General features: G+C 38.0%; 1 protein-coding gene and 1 long non-coding RNA gene across 3 annotated transcripts; one reads left to right on the forward strand and one right to left on the reverse strand.

Moving 5' to 3' along the window:
- Positions 1–996: 996 nt before the first annotated feature.
- On the forward strand, positions 997–7,025 carry LOC121952839 (heterogeneous nuclear ribonucleoprotein A/B-like). 2 transcript variants are annotated; one of them, XM_042499687.1, is made up of 9 exons: positions 997–1,103; positions 2,310–2,530; positions 2,773–2,941; positions 3,366–3,524; positions 3,729–3,860; positions 4,249–4,354; positions 4,598–4,744; positions 5,571–5,664; positions 6,099–7,025. In XM_042499687.1, exons 2-8 carry the CDS (start codon positions 2,334–2,336, stop codon positions 5,642–5,644), a joined length of 984 nt encoding a protein of 327 aa, XP_042355621.1. In that variant the 5' UTR covers positions 997–1,103; positions 2,310–2,333; the 3' UTR covers positions 5,645–5,664; positions 6,099–7,025. The 2 variants fall into 2 exon arrangements, with proteins under 2 accessions (XP_042355621.1, XP_042355622.1); XM_042499688.1 differs by having other exon boundaries at positions 5,574–5,664.
- LOC121952840 lies at positions 2,481–11,021 on the reverse strand. Its single transcript, XR_006106465.1, has 4 exons — positions 10,884–11,021; positions 9,376–9,464; positions 7,474–7,531; positions 2,481–2,559 (listed from the first exon to the last, which is right to left on the reverse strand). It is a non-coding gene; the product is annotated as an uncharacterized LOC121952840 (long non-coding RNA).
- Between the last annotated feature and the right edge of the window lie 667 nt (positions 11,022–11,688).

Genomic DNA, 11,688 nt, shown 5'->3' on the forward strand with positions numbered 1-11,688 from the left:
AAGGGCCCCACCACCTCTCCTACATAGGGGCGAGACACACAGATGTGGTTTTGGGTCTCTTTGTGGTCGTTTTGCTCCTTATTGGTTTTGTGTTTTTGTCGTCATTTTGTGTCTCCTTGAGATTGTATTGCCCGTTCTTGAAGTTTTTTTTTCTCAGTTCAGTGCTTTGCATCTTTGCAGTCTTTCTGTGTCTCTCGGGTTTATTTGAGTGATATTTTGCAAGTGAAGGCCAGGGGGGCCTGACCCAAACACTGCATGGGTCCGAGTGTGTAAAAGTTAGCAGTTCTCTAGATTTCACCCTTTACTTCTGCTAAAATTGATTCATTTCGATTTAAAGATAATTTGTCCATTACAACAGAAAACAATAAAAATGTCTTGATCATAAGTCCGTATTCTGGTTGTATTTGTATGTTAATGTGATGCATTAATTAAAAATAGAATACATACATACATACATACATACATACATATATATATATATATTTCCTAAAAATACTAGAAGGGATTTTTTTTTTTCAAAATGAAAAACGTTATTTGATAATGATCTTGTTAATTTAGAAAAACTGAGCAGATTTCTCCTCTAATCTAAATGCATTACACTTCTGCAGTATCGAGTTAGGGGTTCTTGGTCACATTATCTTTGTTCGTTACTAAAATAAACTGCACAGAAAGACGAAATCATCGCAACTGATTCACTTTTGAAGTCGCTTCTCATTCGCTCACTAAAAATAAAGGCAGAAATTCGCAGATTAGCCATGCTCGTATAACGAAAAATACCGCACAAAAATGCATTGATTAAAAAAAGAAAAGTCATTATATATCAAACAACAGCACGATCTAGTACTGAGAGGACAGGAAGCAGGAAGGACATTTGGCTGCTGTATTTAACTTTTTGTCATCAGTGCGTCAGCCAGTCAGCCAATGTCATTACGCCTTTTTTCGGACAAAGGAAAGACATGTCCAATCACGGGGCTTTTCATTAAGACGTCCCCCAGTGCCTGCTCACATCCGGTCGTATATATTTTGCCACGAGTTAGCGGCGAATTTGGAGAGTGTCCATTTTGAACAGCGAGTCGGCGTCTCTGTTATTTTTCCCCCTTAAAGTAAGTACCTCTTGTTATTTTTATACCTTCATTTAAACACTGGCGAGGAAGTTTAGCTTTGAATCAAGGGGTTATTTCATTGTTGTGCTCGCTTTCGCCCTGCTTTTTTATTAGTAATGTGTCTTCTTGTTGGCAGCAAATCAAGCTCGGTGCTCGTTAGCCGCAGTGGTGCTAAATCCGTTAACGCGGTTATTGCGCTCATTGAATAGTTCGTCTATCGGTTGGAGTATTTAATAAGCTGTTATTGCGTTTGGGACGATCTTTGCCGTTTTTTTATATGGTGCGCAGATTGTAATTTTAGAGGGTATTTAATTCAGTTTGAGCTGGTTTGCTGCTGCCGGGCCTGACTGCTCCGAGCGGCAACGAAGCAAAGCGCGGTCCGCTTGAACACTGAACATGGTGATCCACGCCGGATTATTGCTTCTTCTTGTAAGCTAACAAAGTACTCAATGTACGTATAAACACCGATCGCTGTATCTCACCCATTACTGTTACAATATTGACGTTCATGTAGTTTAATGACTACTGAAATGTGAACGATATGGTGAAATTTAAAAATTGTAAAATTAAATTACCTGACGTTAGCTGAGAAACTGTTAGCATAGCAACAGCCTTAGCTATTGTTAGCCTTCTGTTAGCCTCCGCGGTGTTTCCCTATATGTATGTTGTCATTTAAAATTAGCAAACACGTGTAAACCCAGAAACAAATAAGACTATTTCATGCCGACATTTTTCTTTAAAAATTTAAAAATGTGTTTCAACTTTGCAACGCCTGTCTGTCCCCCCCAAAGCCCTATGGTGACCGCGTTTTAGTTTTTGATAATGTTTGTAAACCATGAAATACATTTAGGGGTTGACAAGAATTGTTTTTTTTCAAGGCTGATGCCGATTATTGGTAGTGAAAGAGACCGATCATCAATATTTGGAACGGACATGCATTCACACAACAAAATGAAAATCTGTCTCTCAATACATAATATTTGGAATATAACAGACTCCAATACAAAACTTTGTTTTTTTTTATAAGGTCAAGTGAAGGCCAATAATGTTTCAACCCCCTTATAAATTACTATAAAATATGTATGTCTTAAATTCCTATTACTTATTTGTTGCAAGCTGTTTTTCCTCTAAGCAATTGGTAATGGACATGCCCCCTATGCTTTGTGTGTTTTTGCCCCCTGTTAACATGCTTCTGTATTTCTACAGTCTTTTAAAGACCCCACCGTCAGAATGGCAGATGCTGAGACTCTCCTCATGGAGACATCAGACCAGAACGGAGCAGAGGGAGAGGAGGACCAGAATGGAGCTGAGCAGGAGCTGATGGGTGGAGACGACGACTGCCTGGAGAGCCAGGATAGCCAGGAAGGTCAGGACAATGGCGGAGATGGAGGCAAGATTGATGCCAGCAAAGGAGAGGAGGATGCTGGGTGAGTGTTTCCCTGAGATCCACCACACTCTTATGTATGGGCAGATGGGTGGAAAAGAGCAGAGGACAAAGATTTTGGTGAGACTGAGTAGAATAAGTGGCTAAGAACAAATCAGACTGATGTATATGTACTATACAACAACAATAACATTGAGGCAAGCATCTACATCAGTAGGGGCTTCCCATGCAACTACTGGTGAAAACAATAAGAAATGAACACTAACATGTCCCTCTTTTTTGCAGTAAAATGTTCGTGGGTGGCCTCAGCTGGGACACGAGTAAAAAGGACCTGAAGGATTACTTCAGTAAGTTCGGCGAGGTGTCAGACTGCACCATTAAGATTGACAACAACACTGGCCGATCCCGAGGCTTTGGCTTTGTTCTCTTCAAAGACGCCTGCTGTGTGGATAAGGTGCGTCACTCTGACTCTCACCATAGTAGTTGTGATAGGATCAGATTAGGGTTAAACATAGTCAACATCTGGATGTTAAACAGTTAATTGATTGATGTTGGTAATTATATTCTTGGTTTAGTTTTGAATTGGGGGCAGTGCATTTTTTTCATGTTAAGACAGCATGTGTTTACATCACCAAAACTATTGCTAGCAATACATCTGATTAGGTATGCTATGACTAACATAAAATTCAATATGCAGTCAAAACAGACAACAGTGAAAGTGTTGGATCTTTTGTGTTGCTCGAAACAATTAAAATGTGTGCTGCACAATTAAATGAAATGTAAAATGATGCAACAGGATATTTCCAGGCTTTTCACCCCTTATTGCTTTGACAACATCACTATGTGTACTAAGATAATGTGTGTTTCTTCGTCTGCAGGTGCTTGAGCAGAAAGAGCACAGATTGGACGGACGTCCAATCGACCCTAAGAAGGCGATGGCCATGAAGAAGGAGCCTGTCAAGAAAATCTTTGTTGGGGGTTTGAACCCTGAGGCAACCGAGGATGCCATCAGGGAATATTTCGGAGCCTTTGGAGAGGTCAGTTTTACTAAATTAAGCCGCATAAAAAAAAACCAGTTACCTGTTAAGTGAAGACCTAACAGGAAACAACGGGTTGCTAAAGGCTGCTTTTGGTCTACCAATGAAAGAGCTAGTAGAAAACACTCAGTTAAGTTTCAAAAGTATGAATCATTTTGGATTAAAATTTTACCATGCACATCTCCAATTCTTCTTCTCTTCTAGATCGAAACCATTGAACTTCCTATCGACCCCAAATCAAAGAAAAGGAGGGGTTTCATCTTCATCACATACAAAGAGGAAGCCAGTGTCAAGAAGTGTCTGGAGAAGAAATACCACAACATCCAGGGCGGCAGGGTATGTACTGAACAACATTTCTGCCTTGATTAAAAGTGGCACATCATGTCTAAAATACTGGGCAAAAACACATTATTTTAATACAACCATAAAGAAATTCTGCATGAGATTTTGAAAATTTAAGCAGCTTAGTGATGAATATTTGCAGACAACAGCTTGAAAAACTGTTTTGTACTCTAAATTAAAATACAGTATTAAGTAGTTCCACCTTTAAATAATAAGCCATTTTATTACATGTAACTGATACTGTGGTTTCTTTGCATATGATTGCTGAGCATGCAAATGTTTGATGGAAGTCATGATGAGGCTTCTCTGTACTGTCCTAAAGTATATGCATTACCACCGTTGACACAATAAAAGCATAATCGAAATGGCCTCTCCTCCTTAGTGTGAGCTGAAGATCGCCCAGCCAAAAGAGGTGTACCAGCAGCAGCAGCAGTATGGACAAGGACGTGGCGGTGGATATGGAGGACGGGGAGGAAGGGGCCGTGGAGGTAAGGAAGGGGAATCTGCACTTTTTTTTTTTAACTTTTCCAATGCATAAAAACTCACAAAACATTTATCTTTTTAATGTAATGGCAGAGGTAACAATTAGCCTTGCAACTGTACAGGAACCCAAACTTTGCAGTCAAACTTGTAAAGTGGTTTTGCAGCATTTTGTGATTATAATGATATGTTTTTTAAGGGGCTGTTGAGACTGAAATCTTAATGTAAACACTGCACTTTGTTTGTCTCAGGTCAGAGCCAGGGCTGGAACCAGGGATATGGAAACTACTGGAACCAGGGATACGGTAACCAAGGCTATGGCTACAGTGGATACAGCGGCTATGGCAACTATGACTACTCTTCTGGTTACTATGGATACGGTCCCGGATATGATTACAGTAAGTGCACACAGAAAGAGCCATGTACGGTACATCATGGTTACATGGAGTTGAATGTTGTGATTAGAGACGCATCAGTCTAAATTTTCTTTACTGATACCTAAACTTACTGACTTATTGATTGTACAATAAGTAAAATTAGAAGTGTGTGTGTCTGGCCAACACCAAGTCTGTTAAATAAAGGCCCAGACACACCAGGCCAACAGCGAACTAGCGGTGATAAAAGCCCCCAACTGCATCGCCTCGTATCGCCACGTCTGTTATAAAGTTGCACATAAACATACCAACCAGCACGTATGTACTGTGCCCATGTGAGAGGAAATAAGTCTTCATAAGAGCAGACAGCTGTAGTCTGTAATCGTCCTTCAAAAGGGACACCTGATGACCTTTTTTACACTGGTTACTCAGGTAAAACATTAACAACACAATCCAGTGTTGAAAGAACAAAGCATATTTACTGATTGGAAGTGGACAACAACAACAACACAAACCACCAGAAATGTTTCTGCTACAGAGCTCACAGCTTAAGACAAATAATCTGACCTTTATGAAACCAGTTTATTTCAAACTTATATTCCTCACTTCCATTTCTCCTGGCGTGCACTGAGCTGAACTGCCAATCAGAGTGATTTCAGTCACTGACAACTAAACACACAGGCATGAGATTGATCTCAGACAACTCGTCTCAGTCTTAGAAACAAAGTGATTCAGCATATTTAACAAAGTGTTTAAATTGTATCTGTAATACTGAGCAGATTGAATAATACTGTGTCTGTCTGAATGGAAACATGTCTGTGTGTCTGACCTGTCTATCCTCTCTGCCCAGCAGACCAAGGCAATGGCAGCTACGGGAAAACTCCAAGACGGGGGGCACACCAGACCGGCTACAAGCCATACTGATGATCACATGGTAGCGCAAGGTATGCTGTGGCTATAACTACCCATCTTTTTTTATTTTCTGTCTTGGTGCTTGTAAGCAAAGACACTTCACCCCCAACTACACAAAGCCAGCTTTTAAAATGACAAAAACTAGCCTTTCAATCCCGCAGAGCACCAGAGGATTTAGACATTTTACCCCCTGCCAAATTTGAATCAATTACATTTTATTTATAAAGCACCTTTCGAACAAATCAAATGCAATTCAAAATGCTTCAGTTTGAAGAAACAAGAACATAGGAAATCAGCAAAAATGGATCCTGACGAATTTTAAAGGTATTAAATGTTAACGAGAGGTCAGCCCATTATTTCCTGAACATTGGTGACTGCTTGGCCAGTGTGCCTTTTTTCTTAAAAACAGTTTTAGATTTAAAATGTTTGGGATGATGAAAGTGTGACCCTGTAACTCCTTCCCCAGGACTCCAGTGATCCAGCGAGACCGACAGCTGGGCGGACACACTGGGAATGACGCAACCTCTTTTATGACTGAAGACCATTTGTACAGAAAACATCCGAAATGTAACTTTTTTTTTTTTTTTTTTTTTTTTTTTTTTTTAAATCCTATCATTTTTAGGTTTTACTTTTCCCTTTGGTGTTCTTTTTTTTTCCTTCCACATTTCCATCAACGGAAGTGTAATTTTTACTGTACTTTTTGGTACCTGTTTTGATTCTAATGTATTGTAAGGCTTGTATTTTACATGTTTGCTGGCTTTACAGGTTGAAAATCTTGGCGCTGTAAAGGAGCTTTTTTGACAAATAAACAGTTTTCAGTAATTTTTTTCCTGATGCTTCCAGGTTATGGGGTGAAAGATTGTGAAGTTGAACAGATTTAGGATTCAGATGCAGTTGTCAACATTGAGTTCTCATGGTCTTTGTGTCGCCACAATCCAGTGATCTGTAATGAAGGAATGTTGAGCGTAACTCATGAGCTGTTTCACATTACCTCAGTCACATTTGGTATTTTTTCCCCCCTTTGTGTGGAATCATTTTTTTACCAGGTTATGATTCCTTAAAACTGAAACAGCTGTCTGCAAACTTAATAAATTGACCAGGGAATTTAACAACTGAAAGCATACAAGTATGTGGGATGTAATTGAGGGGGAAAAAGATTTAACCACATGCCACTGCAGACTTCTTGTTAAATCATACCTTTAACATGACAAGCAAATTGTTGAGTTTCTATGCTGGTTTAGTTTGTGTTTGTCAAGTGTCAATGGTTTTTAGAAATAACCGCTCTGAAGCTAAATGTCTGCCTAGTTTGTTTTCTGGACGGACTTCAGGCCCCTGGAGTCTCCTCGGCTAGTGTCTCTGGCAATTTATTAGTAATAAACATTCTCGTTTGTAATTTTCTGTGTATTTCTAATGCTTAATGTACTGTTAATTATGATCCTAGTCCTGAAAAATAGAAGACTTTTAGGTCATTTGTCCTGGTGCTGTAACACGCTCCGTTTTATGGTCTACAAAAATACAAATCTAAAAAGGGCGACGTGTTTAAAATTAACTGAATATGAATAATTATGCTAAACTTTTGAGTGAACAAATATTTCAGGCTTGACTTCACAGTGTTTGGAAATAGTTAATTTGGATCGTAGGGATATGACATATTGAATAGACCCCCGGCTCTTTGGGTCTACATATGGTTGGATCACCGACGTCAAGGTCTACACTCCCAGGACGGCAGATACTGAGCAAATATCGGCGCAATCTGACCAATATTTCCATTCTTCTCTCAAGTTTAGACTGAAGGGATATGAAGGAAAAGCAGAAAGAGGTGTGGAGATGAAAATACTGACCTGAATGTTGGACAGTGTGAAGTCGTGGTGGGTTAAAAGACATTTTCTTGACCAAAAGCTGTTGGGGGGGAAAAGAAAGGCGAGTCTTGGTTCAAATCTTGATATTTCAGCATCAGAGACAATATTTTGGTTTGTTTTTAATGCAAAACAAGAACATTTAAAGCGACAACAGACATTTGAACAAAAATCTTGATATAAAGAGCTACTTTTACATACTGCTTCTGGTAAAATATGTATAAAACTTGAATAAAGCTGAAATACTTTATTTCAATAGCACACATGCTTAAAATACGACACAAAGTGCTTCACTTAAGAGAATAAAACTAAAATTATGCAATTAAGAGTCTAATTTTCTAAAATTAAAATTATTCAACAATTTTACTACTCAAAGCAGTAATATTAGTGCAAAAAAATTAGTTTAAAATCCTGCATTGAAAATGTTAAGTAAAAGCACAAAAGTATTTGTAAAATGTAAACAAAACGCCAAAAGTAAAAGTAATTGGGCAGAATGGCCTATTACAGAATAATATACATTTATAATTACTGATGCAATAAGTTGTTCATCACTTCAATTTTGCAGCCAGCTAGTAAACTTGGAGCCAATTTAACAGCTTTATATGCTGCTCGATGGAATAATTTATAATGATCCATAATTTATTTGTTATTTTGTATTAAGAATTTAAGTCTGCAAAGTAGCCAGTAACCACTATTATCTAATGATTGTAGTGGCTCTGAGATTTATTGGAGCAGAAATATTAAGTGGTTTAAAATGAAACAGTGCAAATTCCTCAAAATTGCACTTCAGTCCGATGCTTGAGTACTGCTGGAACTGGCTTTTGTACACTTTACAGTATATGCAGTGATTATATTATCAGACCTTCATCAGAGCAAACGTGAAATCAACAATTGAAAGGCAGGTAAACATAGCCAATCCCATTATAATCACTGGCAGTATGCAACATACCAATACTAGTTTTTTAAGTACTGAATAAAGTACTGTGAGGCGTACAAATTAAAGCCATATCTGTTACAAAATACATAAATATATATTTACCACATTAAAAATGGGCCTCTGAGAGGGAAATGTTTGGTATTAGCTGTAATGTTAATTAAACACCTGCGCTTTTTTTTTTTTTTACCAAAATGTCTGCTGTGAGACAGGACCATTGTTGATTCATGTATGCGCTGATAAAGGCCTGACAGACGTGAAGATCAGAATAAAGTTAAACACCATGACAAAATAAACCAGATGGAGCAGTAGCTGTCTAACAATTTTGAAAAAACAAACAGAATAACAGACAAAACAGCAGCACTGAAAAACCCTAAGGTCAAGCCAGCCACTGTTCATATTTTGATGTATTTGAGCTGTTAAGAGTGTTGGTACATTGAGTGGCCAAAAAGTACAAAGATACACTCAATTTACAGCAATAAATTCTCACATTTTATATACAAGGTATGTTATAAGCGTTTCCATAATAGGTTTGCTACTCAAAATGAACCTTTGATCATGAGTATAGCCTCACTGTATACTAGGCGACTGTACAGGGAGACTCAGCTCAGATGAAAATGTAACAATGTCTTTATTTTTATACTCTGAGAAATTAAATAAAGGAATAAATGCTTTCCCTCTGAGGTTTGCTGAAATGTTTGATATAATCCTGTTCAGGGTGAACACATCAATTTTTTAAAGCCCTAATGAAGACTGGTAGTGGTCAAAACATGTCTATTTTTTATGATTTAGCCACTATAATGAAGGCTTTTTAATGTAATTCCTACTTGTTTTTCACATTTTTGGAGACCCTGGTTTGAACACATACACACACACACACACACACACACACACAGACACACAGACACACAGACACACAAACACAAAATGCAATTTGGGATTCAGTATCTTACCCAAGGAGGATACTTCAACATGGGGACTGGGAGAGCCAGGGATCCTACTGGTGATCATCCAATTAGCAGACAACATGCTCTACCTCCTGCTGAAACTCAGAAGAAAAAGAAAGAAAGAAAAAAAAACATTAATAGGTTAAAAAAATCTTGTGATTCTGGGACCCAGAAATTGCTTTTACTGTAGCACTACATTCCCCTTTTTTACCTTTATATTTTCTCTATTTTTACCGAATGTTTGAACCCTAGTTTGTTTCATCCAACTTTTTTTAATTAAGTGCAATACCAAAACACTGCATTAGCCAACCTCTTAACATGTACATTGAGGAATCATAACCATCAGTGGACCTACAATTAAAGATGTAAGTTCTGCAAGTCATAGTTTGACAGAAAAAAAGAGAATTCTGCACATGAAACTGAGCAAAACTGAAAAATCCTGGGGGCTCTGGGAGAGTTTTTTGCTGCCACTGACTGCTTCACCCTGGCAACATACCTGCCAGCCAGGGGCAAGTCAAGGCATGACCTGAGACATGGGCACACACGCAGACACACACAAACACACGTACACACACACAGAGTAAAGTGTAGCTGTGGATACGGTTGTGTTTCTCCAGTAGTGGTCATTTGTAAACAGAGCAGTGAGAACTGTAGCGACCACAGGTAGGATCACAGCGCTCGTCCATCCACATATACACACTTTTTAATTCACTTTACACACTACTGTTGTATTTTGATAGTTGTTTTTTATTTTGAAGCGTCCTTTTTTAAAAATACAACTCTATGGAGGTGGCCAAAGCTTCCAGCCTGTGATAACACTGCGTGCAACAAGGTCGACAAGCCAGCCAAGCTGTTTAAGGTAGACTGGGGAAGGTTGCAACACTTTTTGCATTTTTGTCAGTTACTCAATCAAATTTTATATGTGGAAATTGTATTTATTATTATATATTAAACCTATATATGTCTGCTAATTACTCATACCATTTAAAGATGATTATATGTATATGGCATATCATTCACAATTTAAAAAAAAAAAGTACTATCTAATTCATGGTGGAGACAGGGTCCTGCATTTTACCCCGTTCATTCAGGGAGGCTCATTTGTAGCTTCGGGGAAAATAAAATTAAAACATTTAGTCACACCCCAGCCACGTCCTTCCTCTGATAAATACAGCACAGTCCCTAAAAAGCAACAACAGATCATAACTTGTTTGTTTAATAATTAGCCTGTTTGCTTCCGCCAAAACAAACAGAACTGGACTGGGACAGTTACCGAGCAACTCGTTAGCATACAAGCTTGCTACTTTGCGTAAGCTAGGTCTACACCTTACCCCAGGCCAGCTATTTTGTAAAAAATGTACAAATGTGAATAAATGTGTCTGTATGTTTCCATTTATTGTGCGACTAGTGAAATAAGACTCTTTTGACAGTCGCTTTGGAGGCTTGCGTGTGAAGACTATGAGTTAACAGCTTAATTAGTGCGTCGCGACTCGTCTGCTGTCATATTAGCATACCTTGAGATTTGCAGTGAAGTAACCAGGTTTCTTTCCTTCCCTTCCTCTTCTGACGACCATTCATTACAAAACTCAAATGTTATTAGTGGAATATTGTTATTTTTTTGCGATGGGACGACGTTACTGTAGGCTACTCAACGGCTAACATAATCATGGATTCAGAACACCTGTTAAGCGGAGTGATACATGAACAGTCAAAAGTCCGGAAACTCGTGAAATGCCTCTTGTCCAATCAGATTGCTTGGTTGGAACTAACTGTTAAACTAAATTACCAACTTTTTTTCTCTTATTATTTTATTTTTTTGTTAAATCAGTTAACAAAACAATAAAACAAATAAAGAGTTAAGTTTAAGCTGAAACAAAAACATCGGTAAATATACATAATAGCAAATGATAGGACTAAAATAACTTAAAATAGACACAAAACATGCCAGGGGTCAATATTAAAAAACAAACAGAAAAAAATGACCTAAATTGGGAGCGCAAGCGCAAGGTTTTGATAGCTTTCTTGTTTTTTGATGAGGTTATTGTATTAATACATACAGCTCCATTTGACGTCAGAAAGGTGTTGGACTTTTGCGTTGGTGAGATGTTTAACTGAGGTTAGAGTGAAAATCGTGATGACAGGATTTTAAAGAATTTTACTTGTATGGATGATAACATCCACATTGTGACTTTGCAGAAGCTCTTTTTTTCTCTATACCTTATGATTAAATATTAAGACGCCTTTCATTCCAGACGCCTGGAAGATGCTGGATTTTGGTTACCTATACAACGTCAAACCAAAAAAATATAAACATAAATT

This window comes from Plectropomus leopardus, chromosome 13 (assembly GCF_008729295.1).
Source record: "Plectropomus leopardus isolate mb chromosome 13, YSFRI_Pleo_2.0, whole genome shotgun sequence".
Classification (NCBI taxonomy): domain Eukaryota; kingdom Metazoa; phylum Chordata; class Actinopteri; order Perciformes; family Serranidae; genus Plectropomus; species Plectropomus leopardus.

Coding starts and splice junctions, on each gene's coding strand:
- LOC121952839 (XM_042499687.1), top strand. CDS start 2,334: ATGGCAGATGCTGAGACTCTCCTCATGGAGACATCAGACCAGAACGGA. Junction 3,525..3,728: donor ATTTCGGAGCCTTTGGAGAG/GTCAGTTTTACT, acceptor CTTCTCTTCTAG/ATCGAAACCATTGAACTTCC. Junction 3,861..4,248: donor ACAACATCCAGGGCGGCAGG/GTATGTACTGAA, acceptor TCTCCTCCTTAG/TGTGAGCTGAAGATCGCCCA.